The sequence below is a fragment of the Rutidosis leptorrhynchoides genome, chromosome 10, assembly GCF_046630445.1.
Source record: "Rutidosis leptorrhynchoides isolate AG116_Rl617_1_P2 chromosome 10, CSIRO_AGI_Rlap_v1, whole genome shotgun sequence".
NCBI lineage: Eukaryota > Viridiplantae > Streptophyta > Magnoliopsida > Asterales > Asteraceae > Rutidosis > Rutidosis leptorrhynchoides.
This window is the reverse complement of record NC_092342.1, coordinates 26,856,479-26,878,717: the sequence shown is the minus strand read 5'-3', so window position 1 is coordinate 26,878,717 and position 22,239 is coordinate 26,856,479. Positions and strand designations below refer to the sequence as shown.

General features: G+C 35.9%; 1 protein-coding gene across 2 annotated transcripts; it reads right to left on the bottom strand.

Moving 5' to 3' along the window:
- Window positions 1-1,989: 1,989 nt before the first annotated feature.
- On the bottom strand, window positions 1,990-6,219 carry LOC139873044 (uncharacterized). 2 transcript variants are annotated; one of them, XM_071860977.1, is made up of 6 exons: window positions 6,056-6,219; window positions 4,662-4,985; window positions 4,517-4,571; window positions 4,051-4,187; window positions 3,357-3,603; window positions 1,990-2,358 (listed from the first exon to the last, which is right to left on the bottom strand). In XM_071860977.1, exons 2-5 carry the CDS (start codon window positions 4,938-4,940, stop codon window positions 3,364-3,366), a joined length of 711 nt encoding a protein of 236 aa, XP_071717078.1. In that variant the 5' UTR covers window positions 4,941-4,985; window positions 6,056-6,219; the 3' UTR covers window positions 1,990-2,358; window positions 3,357-3,363. The 2 variants fall into 2 exon arrangements, with proteins under 2 accessions (XP_071717078.1, XP_071717077.1); XM_071860976.1 differs by having other exon boundaries at window positions 3,368-3,603.
- Between the last annotated feature and the right edge of the window lie 16,020 nt (window positions 6,220-22,239).

Genomic DNA, 22,239 nt, shown 5'->3' with positions numbered 1-22,239 from the left:
CACACGCGTCAGGAGGAAACTCTTCACACACCATCGCCGCATTGGGTACCCGGTGTGCTTTGGATTAAACTGGAAGGCTTAAGGCATGCACCGTATCACCCAAACAGAATATTTGAGAAAACCCCCTCCCAGGATTTGAACCCTCGCCTATTAAATCAAAGGCGTGTGCTTAGGATCAACATAGGAGTTGTACCACTCAGGCAATGCCTCGGTGGTCGAATCTGTATATTTTTTGTTGTTGTTACCAATACTGAAGACACAGTATTCATTGAGTAAGATAATTTAGCATTTTAACTTCGTCGACTGAAATATAATTCACTATAGCAGGTGTTGTTTCAGAGAACCAAACTAGTACAAACTTCACGAGAGCCTGAAACCACAGAACTCTTTATAGAAACACAAGAAATATAATTATAATAGACATCTAATAATCAAACTTATAAAAGTAGAAATTTATATCAATCATTAACCTATAATATACTGAGAATTATCTATATAGAAAAAGGAAGAATTTCAATCATGGCAGAATCTCTTCTTTACCCTTCACATCTGCTTTACCTCCATAACCAGAGTACCACCCACCTGGATATCCACCATACCCACCCGGATACCCACCATAACCTCCTGGATATCCACCCGGATACCCACCATAACCTCCCGGAAACCCAAAGATGCCTCGAGGGATCCCAAAGATTCCTCGAGGGAACCCAAATATGCCACGTGGCCGAGGGAACCTAAATATGCCACGTGGATAAGGGTAGCCATAGGGACGACCTCCATAGTACCCTGTGGGATACCTATTGGAGAAAAAAGCTTCATCTATACCATCAACACTCTTTTGACCATCTTTATCGATTCCAAAACTCGCTGCAGAATCTACAAAAGAATCAACAGGATCTAACGGCTCTCGAATGATTTCCTCCCCTGCAGACGTATAATCAATGGTGGGGTATGCGGGAATCCGTTTCTGATCTTCCCTTACCTTGCCCGTGTCACCATTTTTTGGATTCTGATTCTCTGAAAGAGTTGTTCGGCCATCACTTGAAGTAGTGAGACTCAAGAATGTATGATAACGGTAAGAAGCAAGAGTGACGATTTATAAACTATATACATAGCATAAAAGAATGAGAATGTTATGGTATGTTGTAAATGTGAAAATAGTGTTTACCGCATTCCTGATTATATAGTGAAACTTTTAGATGTGATATTTAAATTTGTTTACAGTACGATATTGACAACGTTTATATACATGGGGTACAACTAAGCAGTCTGATTTAGTCATCAAATTCTACTTGTTTGCTACTTATGTATATGCATATCAGTTTTGGATAATTCTCTTATTGGTAGCTATTACGATATTTATGACTCGTACAACTAATACCATGCTACATACTATGCAAATTTGGCGAAATGAATGAATGCATTATGCAAAAATGTTAGTACATGTTTAAATGTGTTGTGGTGAAACGCAGCTGGTGAATTAAATTGAGCTAGAAGTGTTTGGGTTGTATGAATGATGAATGATCTAGTTATAGAATATCATGGCATAAATGACAAGGCAACTGCATCTAACTTTGGATTGAAACATTGGTAAATGAAAGTTGTTTACCATTTGAATCAAAAACATATACTATATGCAGAACACCATTGTTCCAGTTAAACAGTGACCCCAATAAAATAAAATGATTCTAGTTTATGGGCTATTACTTGAACAAACAAACTGTTAACAAGTGTATTTGTTCTATGTTAAATAATTGTTGGAGAGGAGAGATAAATAAAAACATGAAAAATGAAAATCAGCTAAATGGTGATTATGAGTGCCATGTCAGTTTGTAAGTTATTTTTGTAATAAAAGGTTTATTACTGTATAATGTTCTTTAGTTAGTTATTTTTCACATTTTATGAATTCCCTTTAGAAGGTTGAGATATAATATATCCACCTTGTTACTTGACCCAACCCTATTAAACACCACAGAGTAAAAATCAGTAAGCTCTAAAACAGCAGCTCCTTTCATATATCATTCCCTCATTCCATTGGTTCAAACAAAATCTTCCAATAAATTAAGGGGCCAAGTATAACCGCACAGACTAATAAACCATAATAAAAAGACGCAAATAAAAAGGTTCAGACTTCAGACACAAGGAGACCAAGTAACCTCAAGTAAACAGGGTACAACTTAGCTGCGGTCTCTGGAAGCACATTTTATAGCATCCTATTTGCCGCATATATATCCCCGCCCCTCCAACACTAAATAAGAAACCAAAAATAAAAGTCCCGCTGCTTTCACTAATGGTTGCACCCACGATCGCCTTTACACGAGTAGAACCACAACTGGACTCTACAAGCCGGCCATACAGCTGCAAGTAACAAGAGACATGTCAGCAACCCAAGTGTAACCGTCTATATATAATATACCAAAAGAGAATAGTGGAACTTAGTCATTACGAAAGATTGGACAAGCAAATAAATAAGACGGGCCGTGGAAAGGATTAAAACATTACTCCCTCCGTCCGAAAATAAATGTCTACCTTACTATTCTGGTTTGTCCCAAAAAATTCTCTCTTACTAAAAATAACAATAAAAATCCCTTTTAATTCCGATTAATATCCACTCTATTTTTTTGAGAGATACAATCAAATATGGCAACCAGTTATAATATTATAAGCAATCATTAATTATAATTTTATAATTTAATTGAAGGGCAAATAAGACAATTAACTACCAAAGGGCCATTGGCCTCGCAGTATCGTAGTTGCCCTTTTAATCAAGAGGTTGAGGGTTCAAATACTGCTATGAACATATTTCGTGGATTATTGTAAATATTCGTGTAATGGGTTTGTGAGTTTGTTTTTCCAAAAAAAAAAAAAAAAAAAGGCAATTCACTCATATTTCTTAAATCCAATCAAAAGTTAAACAAGACAATCTTTGTGGGACGAGGGGAATACTTGTCAAGTATGATTACAGTAACTAGTGTATCATAAGAAATATATCTTGAAATATACATTCAATTGTTCACACAATCCTACATTGTTTTTGCTATGTAGATTATTATTTTCAAAATATATTGGGTATCATATTGATCTGTGAAGAGTTTGCCTTGAAAAAAAGAACTTTTAAAATAAAAATAAAAATAAGAAAAAAATTGATGTCAACCCGCAAACCACCTAACCCATAGTCCATTACATTTCCTCACTGCAACAATAGTGAGGAAATCCAGTTTTAAATACAATTCCTTCAAATAACATAAAAACTTGCATATTTAAAGAATGAGAACGAGATGATAAATTCATTTTAAATTGGCCTTAACAAGGTAATTCAAAAGACGAGCAAAAAGAGTCGACAAATTAATACAGACCTTGTACTCACTTGGTGGCTGGGAGATAAATCCTAATAAGACTTTTGTTTGTAAGTTTGTGCCTACAAGTTGGGCACTTATGCTGAGCACTAATAGCAGACTTGATGCACTCCATACAAAAAATGTGACCACACTTTGTTGTCACCTCCTCTACTATTGGTCCCATGCAAACAGGACAAGTGAACACAGGTTCTGGTGGTGGCGGTGGTGGCGGCGGCAGTGGCGGTGCATAATACTGCACTTTCCTCTGCAACCACAAAACAGAAAATACAAAATAGTATAGCCTACATTAAACTACTCCCCAAAAAATATGAGTTAAGAGGTTGAAGCAGATTTGATATTCCTGCAACAAAACTTGTTTTTAAAAATAAAAAAAAAATAAAAAAAAAAAAAAAAATAGGACACACTGATTTATATTAATTATATTCATATTTTTATATAAATAATAAATATTATAGGGAAAAATAAGAGGTTTAACTGGATGAGAACAGCTCAAAATTTGTTATTATCATAAAAAATACTGTAACCCGTATTTAAAAGTTGACACGCTAACTATTTACTAGAAAGAAAAAAAATGTAGACAAGTGTTTACGGTCAGCCAGCACCCAAAAAAAAAAAAAATGCAAATTTTGAACCAAGGCCATATAACCCGCCCAGTCACGACGATAGTAGATCAAGGAGCTTCGAATTTTACGCGGTAATGGTCAAGAAAGTTCGAACTGCTACTTTCTTCCAAATTCACATAGAGTTGATGATTGATGATAGGGGGATTTGTATGGATTCTTCTACGCTTGTTCGCCTGGTAGTGAACATTCCTAAAAGCAACGTCTTCTGCCATATCATACCATAACATAACTTGATCACATTAAAAGACGTAACAGGATATGAAAACTCATGTATATGTATGGTATAATTATTGTTTAGGCTTTGTAAGCTTTAACTACACATGCTTATTCATAACAGTAAAAGTAACAGGCTTCATAACACCTACGTATATAGTAATGATAAATATATAGATGTGTAAAGAGAAAGCATAATGCCTATGATATTAGCATAACGTTATCTTAAGTTGCATAACATGAGTTATCATTAATTGAATAAAAATTGTTGTATACACATGTGAGCATGCATAAGCACATATTAAGGGTATTAGTCTTTACCAGATTCCAAATCAAACACAACAGTCCTTCGTCTTCTTCGTGATCTGAGTTTAGCCTGAAAAGAAATTAAATAAAAAATAATGTGAACCGGGATAAAGCATTTAAATTATAAAAAAAGTGGTTTAAGGAGTATAAAAATGTGTACTTCTTCAAATGCTCTGGGGGATGATATAACAACATCATCGTCATCTAGTTCCTCGACATCAATTGGTGCAGGTTGGGTGGGCCATGCTGGCTGAGGAGCAGGTGCACCGTGAGCTACTGGAATAGCAGGATTCTCACCATGGCCCACCTGACCCACTAAATTGGTGGGCCCCATTGCTAGCTCTAGGTTTTCAACTACAGGAGGTACATTAAGATCCGGCACTTCTTTCCTTCGCCTACCAATTCTGGCATACTTCAAACATGGCTCTTGAGTGCTCATGTCTCAAATAATGATGCAAAATATAACTTGATCGTTAGATAAGACCTGAAACGTATTTAATCGCAGCAAATTGCTTAAATTTTGGACTCAAAACATCATTAGAATATAATGTAAAGCAATCGAATGACACATTCAAAAGCAAATAAGTATAGGAAAATATTCAGAGTCAGCAAATATAATTTCTAAATGCAAGTGATCATCACTATTTTTATATTTTGTCAACAATGCCTCTATGTTTAACACTTTAACCCTCTCCATTAACCTCCCCAAAACAGGCAAAATTCTTGTTCTCAATTTAAATAAGCTGATAACAAATTAAACAGGGTCTGTAAAGCATTAATTGATCAAATCATCTATACATGTCTCAAACCAAGAATTAAAGATTATAGCTTTATAAAATACGCTAAACTGGCTACAAACTTTGGAATAAATTAAATATAAAGACTCAGATTCCCACATATAAAAAGCCATCTGTTACAAAGTATAAGCTTTCAGTGTTGACAAAGAATCTAAACCAATCAACTAAATTATACAAACACATTTTAGCACAAGAATGTCAATTTCAAATCATTCTTGGAAATCAAGCATGAAAGTTGAATATACAAAATCAAGAAACTCATAACCTCATAATTGTTCACTAAAAAATAATTTTTATAACTATTTAATTCCGTAAAACAACATATTCGCATATTCGTTAACTAAAATATAATTTTTGGTGTATTACATTCTCTAAAACCACTAATCAGTAAACAAATTTTGAGGTACTTTAAAGTAAACCTCCAACAAACACCACACATACAAGCATAATCCCTAGATTTTAAATTCTAAACACAAAATTCGCAATCCAGCGCAATTAAGCAGTACATTACAACAAGAAGTAAGATAAATAGTCAAACATAAACCTAAAAACGAGAACTTTATCATAATCGCTGCATAATTGTCTACACACATTACAAACAAAACAGTAAAAATAAATTTTTAACAAATTCATGAAATCATCAACAAACAATCAGTAATCATAAACATCAATTAATCGATCAAAGTGACATTCGGTAAAACTTCATTAAATTACCGAATTCAACGAAATCAGTAAAATTGACGATATTAAACCTCACCTGATGCGATTGAGTAACGATCAAGAGCCTAAAGCGATGAAACGACGAGATTGATTTGAAAGAAAAATTGAATTGAAGTTTTTACAGTTTCTAGGGTTTAATAAAGAGAGAGAATTGGGGATAAATTAGCAACAAAATCTAAGCAGTTTTTAGTATGTAAATGGGTCGGGTCGGTGGATGTTTAAAAGCAGCACACGTCTCTCTTTGTATGACCGCGAATGTTTAAAAAGAACCCGCTCGGGTGTTTTTTTTTTTTTGTCTCAGCAAAAATCCTACGAAAAAACAAAATTTTGTTTTTATATATACTCCGCAATAGTTATCAGTTAAGTTTTTTTCTTTTTCTTTTTGTATCATGATGATTAGATGATTATGATTATGATTATGATTCTGATTATGATTCTGATTATGAATATGAATTTGAATCTAATATGTTATTATGCTGATGATTAGATTTGATTAGATTATGATGATGATTAGATGGCTCCTACGATCCACAATGTTCCAACAAAGACCGAATTGATTGACGATGATAACTATTGAAAATGAATTTTTAGAAGGAATAAATTATGAACAGATAATTAAACAATTTGTTATCAAAAATGCGAGGGGTTCAAAAATCATTGGTTAACTATCACGGTATCTAATTCTAATGCTAAATTCTTTACGTTTATTAATATGACGTTAATTGTCGTTTTTAAATACCTTATATTATTCATTAGTGCTTCAGAGTTTTTTTTGCCTCGTTCGGGGCACTCAAATTCTCGGGACCAGCCCTGAAATTAATACAAACATTTTGTGTTTTGTCGGTTAGAATGTAGTTATTTACTCTATAGTTATTTATATTGTAAAAATAATATATGCGCATATGAAATTTTTTTTAAAAAAAAAATAGAATTGTTACTAGAAAATTCATTTATCTATATCTATATATGTTGAAGTTATGAAGAAAAAAAAAAATTTGTACTAATGAATACATGTTTGTCAAAATCAATCGTACAAGAGATAAGAGAAATTTAATGAAATTTATACACCAACGGGACCCTAGCTTTTCTCGGTCGTCACCGAATTTCAGCATCATACCGGAGTCCGGGTTTAAACGTCTCTTTCCCCTCTTTCTCCTCTTTTTCGTTATCTTCTTGTGTTCTTTTTCATTTTCGTGTTCCGGCAACTTTTTGCTTCCTCTCCCGGCGCGTTGGGGTAGATCCGACGTCAAGGACCCCTATACGCCACCGTTCTCGTGGTGGGTCAGGGGTCTAGGTGGTTGGCTGGTTTCTCTCATTTTCTCCGATTTGAATGCTTGATCCAGATTCCTGTCTTCGTAACCTTATATCTCGTCGGAATGAGGTTGGTGGTGGTCTTTCAACTTCTTATCGCCAGCGGTAAGACGATTCACCACTCGGTCGGTGGTAACCGCGTTGTGTCTCGAGTGGGGTCGAGTTTCATGTGGTTGGGGTTGGTATCTGGCTTCCTTTGGTTGGTGGTGTGGCAGTTCACCATCCTGTTGTGGGTAGTCGCCTTACGTCTCGTGTGCAGGGGTGTCTTCGGACATAGACAATATGGACAATCGCTTAGGGCCCAAAAATTTAGAAGGGCCAAATTTTTGAACATATATTGTTTTCTGCAAAATAGTTAAACAAACTCATCAAAAAAATAGCCAAATAAATTTATTAAAAAGAAATTCTGTAAAATTTCATCGTCAATATCATTCATTACGAAATCTTATACGCTATTATGATTTAGATAATTTGTTATTATAAATATAATTTATTACGAGATTTGTATTGAGAATTTTAACCTGTATAAAGGCCCATTTTTATTTTCGCATAGGGCCTTTAAATTGTTGAGACGGCCCTGCTCGTGTAGGGGAGGTGGTGTCGTTGGTTGTGGTGGTTTCACCACCATGTTGGTCGTGGCCTCATTTTTCAGGGCGGGGGTATGTAGCTTTTGGTGGGGTTTTGATTGCTCGTATATCTAGTCTCACAATCGTGGTTACATTGTCGGGCTCTTTCTTTTATGGTCTAGTCTCTCAGGGTGAACCATGCGACGATCTTAGTGTTAGAGATATGGATTTTAAGTTGAGAGTTGTGACTATTTTCGGTGGGGAATATCGTGTAAGGAGTTTTTTATTTTTCTTTCTATACCACTCAATGGTTGTTCACTTAAAATGAAAATGGTCGTTTTATATTTGTCTTCTTCGATTAAAAGCAGTACATTTCTCGCTTATAACATTATCAATAACCTTCGATTCGAAAGATGAGTAGAAATGACTTTGGTAACTATCATACAAGGAGCCCCTATTAGCGAGATATGTTGATAATCCTTAATAAGAGTTGGTGTAACATCCCGCCTTTTTCTGTTTACTTTTCCGTTTAACTATTTAAGTTCCGTTATATGTTTATAACACATCCCGTTAATATGCGTTGAATTATCTCGTTTAGGTAATTCCCGCACCCGGTTTAAAGTTGAGGGACCAAACTTGCCAAAGGTTGAAACATTTGACTAGGTCAAAGAGTCAACCCCTTTTCATCCATTCATTTCACCTCCTCTTCCTCTTTTTACTACTTTCAAATCCTCTCAACATTCAAACACAAATTCATCATCTAAATCCGGAATAAGGAGCTAGCAACAAAACAAAATACATATTCGTGATCCTCTCTTCATCCTCTTCGATTTGATACCAACTTCATCACTTTTGGGTATCATTTCTAAAACACTAGATTTCTTTAAATTCGTGTTCTTGACTTAAAAGTATGTTAATTAGTGTCTATGGCTCATTGTGATGTCGTGTATGTAATTTGTATGCTCGATTTGTTGTTTTTGGTGTAACTAGTTCATTATGAAAATTGCTTGCTAAATCCTTGATTTTGGATGATCAAATGTCGTTAGATTGTTAAAGTGCATGTTTTAAAAGTGTTACTAGCATCATTAGCTTCATGTTGATGTATAGGTTGATTAAAGAAACTTCATTAACATGATTATTGTTTTTGTGATGCTTGACTAGGGTTTGATAAACTTTATATGAACTTTGATGCACCAAATGCTATGAAATATTGTAGATAAGAGTTTGGTTGCAATGTGTGTTTGATTATCTTCGAAACCGCATATCATACATGTAAATTGGTTTCCCGAATCATGAAATGCGTTTTAGAACTTGAAACTTTGATTATGAATGTTTAATACGGTTTTTGGTTGTTGTAAGTGTTGGATTGCTTGATGAAATGTGTCTAGGTGTTTTCCTCGTCAATTTACCTTCCCGATGATATATGATACATGTTCTAAGTGTTTCCGGGTCATAAATTAGGTTAGTTTGATATTTGGTTCGTGCACTTAGGAAATACAGCAAACAGGGCCTGGAAACCGATCAGGACGCCGTCCAGATACTGGGGACGCCGTCCCACCTTTTGAACCTGGACGCCGTCTAGGATATCAGGACGCCGTCCCACCCTTCATTTTGGGACGCCGTCTAGCCATTTGGGACGCCGTCCCATTGTACTAAAACTGGCTGTTTGGGTTGTCATTTGACGAAAAATGTTTGGGATGTTCTAGACCTCCAATTCACTTGCAACTTGTTTTAACATGCTTATATATGAATAACTAGCATAGAAAATTTGTCCGAGACCCGACCCGAACATGTTGACTTTTCCGTTGACTTTGACCCGACCAAGTTTGACTTTTTGTCAAACTTAACCAAATACTTATGCAACCTTTCTAACATGATTATTTACTTGTAACTTGCATGAAACTTGACTAGTTGATTCACATGTTAATATAATCGAGTCGTATTGAGCCATAGGACTAATTGAACATCTTTGACCCTTCGTGACTATCGTTATTGATACAACCTATTTGTTTAGGTCAAGATTAGCATTGTTCTTTGCACACGTTACTTGTCGAAGTACTTTTTGATTCGTGCATACAAGGTGAGATCATAGTCCCACTTTTACTCTTTTTGAACTTACTTTTGGGATGAGAAAACATAAACGTTCTTTTAAACTACGTGAACACAAGTACAGGGAAAACAAACATTCTACATACGAGTTTGAACACAAATCTTCAATTCGATTATCATTAGTTACATCAGATGGTGTAAGCGAGAACTTATGTTATATGGCTATATGGGTTTGACAAACCCTCACTTCGGACGGTTCGCTACCGTCTACGGGTGAAATATATTTTCGGGAAACAGTGTATGTTCTAACACTATTATTACGGGGTTCAACGGACGGAATGTTAAGCTTTGATAATTGAGTGCTCGTGAATATTAACTTTTAGAATGTACTATGACTTTATCGATGTTGCAAATCTTGTGGTTCAACTTACTTTTACTCACTTACTTATTTAAACCTATGATTTCACCAACGTTTTCGTTGACAGATTCTCTATGTTTTTCTCAGGTCCTTGAACTTAGGTGATATATGCTTCCGCTCATACTTTTTGATACTTGCATTGGATGTCGAGTATACTTGCATACGTGGAGCGTCTTTTTGACTACTTTTAATTGTGTCACACGTGTTTCATACAAACTTTAAACATTGTTATGTACTTGTTATGGAAACTACTTTTGTAAACTTTGAAACATCCTTATTTATGAAATGAATGCGACATATTTTTCGGTCAAACTTCGTTATAAAGACTTACGACCATGTAATGGGACCATACGTAGATGACGCCGTCATTTGACGATTTGTCGGGGTCGCTACAAGTGGTATCAGAGCTTTGGTTGTAGGGATTTAGAGTTCATTGGTGTCAACCCCGAGTCATAGGGTACATTGGTGAGTCTAGACTACAACCGGCATATAGACTTGACATAGGAATTACTTGACAAATTGTGCATTTATACTCTAACTCTTCTACTCATCTCTGCTCTTATTCTATCTAAATCTTGCGTTATATAATTTAATTGACACGCCACCTTGACTATATGATGTAATGTCGAATGCACATATGAATTAGGGTAATATAATTCCCGGAAATTATATTACGGTGACTCATATGAACATACCGACATTATGACATAAAGAATTTAAGGCGGGTCAAGGATAATTTTCTCTCTATCTTTATCCCATATCACGGTTAGTATTATTTAGAATACTAACCAACGGTATTCTTTTATTTTGAAGGAACAATGGCTCCTCGCCGTGTACGACGCAATGAAACTCCCGAACAAGCTTTGCAACGCATGATAGCCACCGCCGTGGATGCGGCCATGGCCGGTCACTCTTCCAACAACAATAACAATAACAACAACCACAACAACAACAACAACAATGGGGCCGGTAACTCAAACGAGGGATGCTCCTACAAAGCTTTCATGGGGTGCAAACCTCACACTTATGATGGAACCGGGGGACCGGTTGTGCTTACTCGTTGGTTTGAACAAACCGAGGCCGTCTTTAGCATAAGCGGTTGTCGGGATCAAGACAAGGTCAAATACTCCACCCACACTTTCTCCGGAATTGCTCTAACATGGTGGAACACCTATGTTCAATCGGTGGGTACCGATGAAGCTCATGCCCTCTCTTGGGCCGATCTAAGGGAAAAGATGATTGTTGAATATTTTCCGCGCGAAGAAACCCGAAAGCTTGAGGAAGAACTACGAGCTTTGAAAGCGGTCGGAAACGATCTTAAAGCTTATAATCAACGCTTCGCCGAACTATCCTTGATGTGTCCTAATCTTGTTAACCCCGAATCTCAAAGGATTGAGCTCTACATGCTCGGTCTTCCAAAAAGCATCAAACAAGGGGTGATGTCATCCAAACCCGCTACTCATCAAGCCGCTATGAACATGGCCCGTCAATTAATCGAAACGGTTGACGAAGTCGTAGTGCCGGCTCCTAAGGCCGAGGACAAGTCGGGTGGCAACAAAAGGAAATGGGAAGCCACTCCATCAACCAACTACAACAACACCTTCACCAAAAAGCCTTTCAACAACGACGGCAAGAAGGGTTATGTCGGAAACTTACCTTTTTGCAACAAATGCCACAAGCATCATCACGGCGAATGTAACAAGCTAGTTTGTCACCGTTGCCAAGGTGTTGGTCATAGGGCCAACAATTGCACAAGCGCCGCCCCCGTTGCTCGAAAGGGGCCCAATCCTCCAAAAACGGTCACTTGTTACGAATGTGGCCAAACGGGCCATTATAAGAACGAATGCCCGAAAAAGAAAGCCAACCCCAACAACCGAGGCCGAGCCTTTAACATCAACACCGAGGAAGCCCGAGATGACAATGAACTAGTCACGGGTACGTTTCTTCTCAACAACTCTTATGTTACTTGCTTATTCGATTCGGGTGCCGATAAATGTTTTGTGTCTAAGACTTTGGCTCCTACCCTTTGCCCTCCACCACACCCTTTAGATACTACTTATTCCATCGAAGTGGCCGACGGAAAACTCTTAAGTGCCGACACATATTACCAGGGGTATACTTTGAACATTTTGGGTAAGGAATTTGAAATTGACTTGATACCCATGGAATTAGGGAGTTTTGATGTAATAATCGGTATGAATTGGATGGTCAAAAATAAATCTCACATTCTTTGCGATCTTCACGCAATCCGAATTCCTATCGAGAATGGTGAACCATTGATTGTCTATGGCGACAAAAATTGCACCGGACTCAATCTCGTTTCGTGCCTTAAAGTTCGAAAGCTACTTCGCAAGGGTTGTTTCGCGATTCTTGCTCACGTTAAGAAAGTCGAGGCCGACGAAAAGCGCATCGAAGATGTGCCAATTGTTAGTGACTTTTCCGATGTATTTCCCGACGAATTACCGGGTCTTCCACCTCATCGACCGGTTGAATTTCAAATCGATCTTATTCCAGGAGCCGCACCCGTAGCGCGTGCACCATATAGACTCGCTCCATCCGAATTGCAAGAATTACAAAGTCAAATCCAAGAGTTACTTGACCGTGGTTTCATTCAACCTAGCCATTCACCATGGGGCGCTCCGATTTTATTCGTCAAGAAGAAAGACGGATCCCTACGAATGTGCATTGATTATCGTGAACTAAACAAATTGACGGTTAAGAACCGATATCCTCTTCCTCGCATTGATGACCTCTTTGATCAACTACAAGGTTCTTGTGTATACTCAAAAATCGATCTCCGTTCGGGTTATCATCAACTAAGGGTTAAAGGGGAAGATGTCTCCAAAACCGCCTTCCGGACTCGTTATGGTAGTTATGAGTTCCTTGTCATGCCTTTCGGTCTCACTAACGCACCAGCGGTGTTCATGGATCTCATGAACCGCGTGTGCAAACCTTACCTCGACAAATTCGTTATCGTGTTCATCGATGATATTTTGATCTATTCTAAAAACGAAGAGGAACACAAAGAACATCTCCGACTCGTGCTTGAACTCTTGAGAAAAGAACAACTCTATGCCAAGTTCTCCAAGTGTGAATTTTGGTTGAAGGAAGTTCAATTCCTCGGTCACGTTGTAAGTGATCAAGGCATTAAAGTCGATCCCGCAAAAATCGAAGCCATTAGTAAATGGGAGACTCCTACTACTCCTACTCAAATTCGTCAATTCTTAGGTCTCGCCGGATACTATCGTAAATTCATCAAGGATTTCTCCCTAATCGCTCGTCCTTTAACCGCGTTAACTCACAAGGAACGAAAATTCGTTTGGACATCCGAACAAGAAACCGCTTTCCAAATCTTGAAAACTAAACTAACCACCGCTCCTATCTTGTCACTTCCCGAAGGCAATGATGATTTTGTTGTATATTGTGATGCCTTGAAAAACGGTTATGGGTGTGTACTAATGCAACGAAAGAAAGTCATTGCTTATGCCTCTCGACAACTCAAGGTTCACGAACGAAACTACACGACACATGATCTTGAACTCGGTGCCGTCATCTTTGCACTTAAGCTATGGAGACATCATCTTCTTGGTACCAAGAGTACTATCTTTACCGATCACAAAAGTCTCCAACATATCTTCGATCAAAAGCAACTAAACATGAGACAACGAAGGTGGATTGAGACCTTGAACGATTATAATTGCGAGCTTCGTTACCACCCCGGGAAGGCAAATGTAGTGGCCGATGCCTTAAGTCGAAAGGAAAGAGCGGTGCCTCTTCGTGTCCGAGCTTTGAATATCACCATCCACTCCAACCTTAATAGCCAAATTCGGGTAGCCCAAGATGAAGCTCTTAAGGACAACAACATCGCACGCGAACTTTTAAACATTCTCGTCTCCCGATTCGAAGTTAGGGAGACCGGACTTCGATATTACGCCGGAAAAATTTGGGTGCCTAGATATGGCGATCTACGAAACCTCATCCTAGACGAAGCCCACAAATCGCGATACTCGATTCATCCCGGCGCCAATAAGATGTACCATGACCTTAAGGAACAATATTGGTGGCCGAACATCAAAAAGGAGGTTGCTAGATACGTCGCCAATTGTTTGACTTGCGCTAAAGTCAAAGCTGAACACCAAAGACCGTCCGGGTTACTTCAACAACCCGAGATCCCACAATGGAAGTGGGAAAGGATCACGATGGATTTTATCACCAAACTACCGAAAACGTCAGGCGGTTATGATACAATTTGGGTCATTGTTGACCGTCTCACCAAATCCGCGCACTTTCTCGCCATGAAAGAAACCGACAAAATGGAGAAACTTGCACGACTTTACATTAAAGAGATTGTAGCCCGACACGGAGTACCGTTATCGATTATCTCCGACCGAGATGGTTGTTTCGTTTCTAGATTTTGGCGTACGTTACAAGAAGCGTTGGGAACGCGTTTGGACATGAGCACCGCATATCATCCCCAAACCGATGGGCAAAGTGAACGTACAATACAAACCTTAGAGGATATGTTACGAGCCTGCGTTGTTGATTTTGGAAAAGCTTGGGACAATCACTTACCTCTCGCCGAATTCTCTTACAATAATAGTTATCATGCGAGTATTAAGGCCGCACCTTTTGAAGCGTTATATGGTCGAAAATGTCGCTCTCATCTTTGTTGGGCCGAAGTGGGTGACGTGCAAATTTCCGGGCCCGAACTCATTCACGAAACGACCGAAAAGATTCTTCAAATCCGAGATAGGCTTCGGACGGCCCGGAGTCGTCAAAAATGCTATACCGACAAAAGACGCAAAGACCTCGAATTTCAAGTCGGTGACCGCGTCATGTTAAAAGTCGCACCTTGGAAAGGTGTCATCCGTTTTGGGAAACGTGGGAAACTAAATCCGCGGTACGTTGGTCCTTTCGAAATCTTAGAGCGTATCGGAACCGTTGCTTATCGTTTAAACCTTCCGCCTCAACTAAGCTCCGTCCATCCTACTTTTCATGTATCTAACTTGAAGAAGTGTCTCGCCGAGCCCGATATCATCGTCCCTCTCGAGGAACTTACTATTAATGACAAACTCCATTTTGTGGAGGAACCGGTTGAAATTGTGGACTACGTCGAGAAGGAATTAAAACAAAGCCGGATCCCGATTGTTAAGGTCCGATGGAACGCCAAAAGGGGACCCGAGTTTACTTGGGAAAGAGAAGATCAAATGCGAAAGAAACTGTCAAACCCCGTCCAAGTCCCCCTGGACGGAATCATCAATATCTGGTTCCATTGCGATGATCGACTCCAAATAAGGTCCTTAGTATGAGCTAATGCACTGCGGAAGACTTAATTCGTACCTGAGAATAAACATGCTTTAAAAAGTCAACATAAGGTTGGTGAGATATATAGGTTTGATGCTAGCAGCGTAATAACTATGGACCACAAGATTTCATATGTAAACATTTTAATAAAAATATTCTAAGTGGTTGAGCACTTGGTAACCATACTTAACATTTAATCACGTCGCATATTCCCTTTATTATGAAATCTTACTACACCGTACCAAGTGTAGTCACGAAACGAAGTACTGTGCAACCGTTGAATACTGGTCGTCCAGTCCGGTTGGGGTTGTCAGGCCCGATAGATCTATCAACAGGATTCGCGTTTACAATACCGCTGTAAATATTAGTTACCAAGCTACAGAGAAGTATGCCAGTGGTACAACTCAACGTAGAATATATTTTTCAGTTACTTGTGTCCATATCGTAAAACATAAAATACATGTATTCTCATCCCGAAATATTTAGAGTTTAAAAGTGGGACTATATACTCACCTAATGTATTTTGTAGTAAAAATACATATAACATCACAGAACACGTATAAGGTTGGCCTCTGATTCACGAACCTATATCATTTATGTATATATTAACACTCATGTTGTAATCGAACAAATATATATATATTAACACATGTAGTTACATGTTATTAGTGATATTAATGTCAAAATAATAATGATAGTAAAAATAATGATTTTAATGAAAATGATAAATTTTATAATAAAGATAATAATAATATTAAAAATGGTACTTTCTATGAGAACGATAGTTTTTACTACAAATGATACTAATGATAATAATAAGAATAATAATATCAATAATAATAATAATAATACTAGTTTTATTTATAATTATCCTTGATAATGAAAATCATTAGATTTTAATGATGATAATGATAATAATAATAGTTTTGGAAATAATAATTGTAGTAGTAATAACAATAATAATTATAATTAATAATATCCATTTTAGTACTAGTGATAATAAGAATAATATTAATAGTAATAATAGTTTCAACAAAACTACCTTAAAATGCTAAAAAGAGAATAGAGTGACCAAGCCGGGAGTCGAACCCATGACCTCCCGCTAACCCTCCATACGACCAACCATCTGAGCTGTTGCTCTTTTTCTGTTTAATGTCTATATCCAATTTTATTTAACCCGTCTTTTGCTTTTGGCCTAACTAATATGATAACAACAACCGGCCCAGCTTGATCTTCGGCCCAACACCTCTAATTCTGATAACGGCCCAAGCCCAGCTTTTATTGTAAAAAAAAATGTAATCGCCTTAGCAAAGTTTCGAACCCAGGACCACTCAGTTAAACGCAACCACTCCTAACCAATGATCCGTTGCTTCTTTTCTGTTTTAAAACCCGACATCAGTTTATCTAACCTAAACTATGTAACCTTCTTCCTCTTTATCCCTGTGATCGACCTGAGACAACCATGAACACCAAACTTATCAAACCTTTGATGCCCATCTCGAATGAAACATAAATCTTAGACATCGATCAATATTATCTATGTATTATTTCGATTCTAACAGCTTCCTTAAATCAATTAAATTGACTATCATAGTTTATTTTTCCAAGATTGAACCTAAAATCAAACTTACAATCTAAAGGGTTTTAACCTATGATTTCTTCATGAAACATGCTTCCAATCACTACTATAATACTCGTGTATTATCAATTGAACCTAAAACATCTTAACATGTTCGAATTTGATCAATTAAGCTTCGGTTGTCTTGTTGAAATAATACGTTTAACTTCAAAATTTGAATTCAATATAAAAACTTAAGATTTGAAGCTCTGCAGAAAGTTTATATGCACGACTACTAACATCTTTGCATCGTTACTTTTTGAGTTTAATATCAAATTCGAAGTATTGGGAAAAAATAGAAGAAACAGAGGTGTCGTTGAATAAAAAAAAATATAACCTCTTATTCAAACACATATACACGTTTGATATATATATAAAAAAAATGAATTGCGAATTGTAAGGTCGATATTTTGATCAGGTATCACGGGCCAAATATTATGACAAAGACAGTTACCAAACTGATATTGATATATATATTCTAGGCGTTTTTTTTTTTAATTTATCTTTATATTTATTATTAATAATTTATAAATACATTAATTATAATTTTAGATTAAAAATATTTTTAGATAAATTTCCAAATTTTTAATCAATGGAATTCATAAACTTTATATTGAATATTAATAAATAATATTCATAATAGTAATAGTAATGAGATAAAAAGTATACTCTTGATAAAAAAAAAAATTAATAAATTTTTTTTTTAAATGGTAAGCATTAAAGATGGTAATTTTAATAAGTCTTATATTACCAAATAATGATAATAATATTAATACTAATAATAATGTTATTGTTGATAATAATCATGATACTAGCAAAAGAAATAATAATAATGTAAATAATAATAGTATATCAGTTTATATAAATTTCCTTATTTATGAGTTACGTCTTTATAATAATATAACTGTTGATATTTTTATTAGAGGTAAAGAATAATATTACTATAGCAATTATATTTCAACTTGTAACAAATTTAATATATTAACTTTACATATTATAAACTTTGTAATGTTTACTATTATAATAATATATTTAATATTTAATATTCATAAATTATATATATATATATATATATATAATAATATCTACATATAGAATTCATATACATATATTTTTAAATTACAATATCTATAATTATGTTTTATCAAATTTTATTACATTGGTAATTATTTTAATTTTATAATGAAACAAATAGATTTAAAATATACATTTAAATAATTGTTCGTGAATCGTCAGGCTTGGTCAAAGGGTATCTAATTATCCAGATATAGATTTCAAATTTTCTAGACTTAACATTAGGGTTTTTGCTTATCGTGTCGGAATCATATAAAGATTAGAGTTCAAATTTGGTCGGAAATTTCCGGGTCGTTACAGTACCCACCCGTTAAAGAAATTTCGTCCCCGAAATTTGGTAGAGGTTGTCATAAATAACAATAAGAATGTTTTCATGACGAATATGAGGTAATAATAGAGTTTTATCATTATTGGAAGATATGGATAAAACAATTCGATCATGTGAAGCGCACGAGTGAAGCTATCACAAAAGAATGAACTGAGTGAATATGGAATTGTTTTAACCGATGATGTGATTAGGATTGATTTCCAGAATTTAAGGGATTTAAAGAAAATCTTACGTAATATGATTTGATTCTTCAGCGATCAAGATCTTCTTTGATTTAATGCGGCAATCTGTTTCGATTTCTCTGTCGGATATTTTACTATAAAATTACCTTCTTTGTTTCCTTATTTTCATATCCCACATCTTCTACTCTTTCTCCTTAATTCCTACTTTAAAATATTCGCCAATATGCTCCATCCCATTCTGATCCTTGATTTACTCTTAATTTTCACATCTATCATTCTTCTCTTTCATCTACCACCTGAAGAATCTATTTACTTCTACTATACCCTTGGGTTTATAGTGTTTCTAGTTCTCCCGTGTCTTTATATTGCCATATGCATCGATATACACTGTTTGTGGTTCCGGGTTTATTATCGAGCTTTATATTCTTCGTTATTTTTCAAAGCTTCATGCTTTCGTTTTCTCTTTCCGACTTCGAGTCAAGCGAGTAATGGTTCGGAATTCCTAGGTATAAGATTTGGAATGAGCATAGCTAATGTTCATAAATAGAAATGGTAATGGCACGATTTTGATTTGTCAAATTACCAGGATTCAGAAGAGAAGATAGAACTATCAGGAAGATATGTTCTCGATATGTTTGAAAATTGGATAGGATGTAGGAGTCGTGTAACATGACACATGATGATGGTACTGTAAATCATCATGCTTCATTAAAATCTCAACATGGCTTAATGTAATATAATGAAGTTGATCAAGTTTCATTATATTATACTAATTCATGTATCAGTTCCCAACACTACTTCAAAACATTCCTATTTTAAACTCAAAGGTTTCAGAATTTAGAAACTAACACAACTTCTTTTATATTGTAACGGAGAGAATAATGATCGCAGATAGGAATAGTTGTGAAATTATTTCCAGAAATATGGAGAATATGTATAACAGAAGTTATGAAGCTATCTTATAATATCTAAGATAAGATGATGATGATGAATATCCTTTGGAAAGGTTTAGAATAAGAATTAGGGTTCTTACTAACGGTTTCAGCAGGTACTGAATCGTTTAGATTCTTTGAAAGCAGATTCAGTTCTTGTGATTTATCCACATCCTCTTTCATACTTTGCTCAATCCATTTTCCAATTCTAACCCCTTCTATTTTTCTGAGCTTTACCAACACACTATACTTTATCATCAAATTTTTGACTGTTAAAGTCGTTTATGGTTTTTGCTGCTTCATCAGCATTCCATGAACTACTTCGCAGTTCAGGATGTTTTTTTTTTAAAGACTTCACATTCGGAGTATGAAATTCTTAGGGATAGATGTTTTTGGTATAACTAAGAGAATTTCTACGAGATTTTCAAAATACTGATTGCGGATTTCACCAAAGAGATAACGAGTTGCTGGTACATCTGCTGATGATGTTGTGAAATATAAAAGGTTCTTCGGTCACGACGGCAAAAGGGCAAGGTATAAATATCGAGATTATAATAGGAGTAGTCTCACTGAGAAGTCAAAGTGGAGCTGTGACAAACTTAGCTTCCTGAAAAGAAATTGTAGGGTTGTTTTTACTAATAAATGGCAAAGGATTCAACACAATATGTGTTAAACTATTGATTTGGATTTGAAAGTTTTTCCGGTGCACAAATCTTTTCTTCCGTAGATGAAGTGCGGTTGGTTCATATTTCCGATTGAGGTGTTTTCAAGGATCATGAAAAGTTGTGAATGCGATTTGTAATCGTTAAAATACGAATGAGGTTTAAGATAGAATCAAGTGGCAAACTTGAAGATTAGTTTAGTTTCATATGTTATAATCAATATTTTAATTCATTTTACTTGTCTATAGTTAGCAGTCTATTAGTCCGATTGTCCAATGGTCCAATGGTTCAACAATTCAATATATAATTTAGTATATAATATTCGAATTAAATAATACGTATCGTGACCCATGTACCGGTCTCAGTGTTGATCACAACTCAAAGTATATATATATTTTGGAATCAACTCCGACCCTGTATAGCCAACTCCCACCTTCACATATAGAGTGTCTATGGTTGTTCCGAAATATATATATAGATGGGTCAATATGATAAATCGAAACCTTGTATACGTGTCCCGTTATTTAAAGTGCGTAAAAGTAAATAACAGAAATTAAATGACAATAAATAAAATTGCGAGAATGTAAATTGCGATAAATTAAATGTTAGCTGGGAACAGTTAGCTAGGAACAGTTAGCGTGGAATCTTAACAAAATTTCAATTAGTTAATTCGTTTGTTTCTAACAAATTTTATTATATCCAATGTTTTCTTCGTTATGCCACTTGTTGGATTCTGATAGGTCAAAATCCAAATATGAAATTTGAATGGAAATGATTAATCTGGAATGAACGGATACGTATATCGGTGATTGCAAGTAGGATAGCAAATGACCGTTGAATCAGATTCGAAAAATGAATAGTGTAACTTATTAATGTGAAATCCAAATATTTCTCGGGTACTACCCACCCGTTAAAATATTTTCATCATTAACAGTTTGTACGAGAGAATTTTTAATTACAATCTTTATGAAAATATACTTGCATATATATTTTCGTCGGATGTAATCTTGGATTTAATGAGTCAATAAGGTATTAAACTCATTTGTTTTATCGTTAATTCTGGATTACATGATCTCTAAAACATTAGAGATTTCATAATCACCATGTCGAAGGAAGATATATGAGGTAAAACGTTACGTAAAGCGAAGGTAATCGATGTAGAACGATATATAGAACGAAGATTATGCTTGAAGTACAGATCATGATATTGAGGCATATGATGTTGATATCCGAGGTACAGATCGTGACGTTGAGATTTATGACGTGATTGTGGTTGGTGTGATAAGGGTATTGTCGGCGTTGATGATGGTGATACGGTTTATGCTGCTGGTGCTGCTGCTGGTGTTTGTAACCTCCGCACCAGATTTTCCAAAGCCATTACTCGAGCACGTAGTTCGTTAACTTCTTATATTATGTCGAGATGATTGACGATTGAAACGAGCAGATGAATAAGATTCGAAATATGGGATAGTATATAATCGTGACGAGATAATCTAGAAATGACAAAGAAAAAGGTTTCTCGAACAGGTTCGCCGGTAAGTGCTTCAGGTTCATCGCCAAGTGAGCAGTTTGGTGATTGGGAGGGATCTTCGATGTGAAATGATTTTCAGATATCGGATGATATTTTAACTTCATAGAATATCTATATGTAATACTAAAGATTTCATAGCCTACCGAGGAACTTACGGCATATGACAAGCAAGTCTACAGATGCGCTAGGATATGAATTTTGTCTATACACTATCAGTGCAGTAAATGCAGTAAGACGTGTCTATAC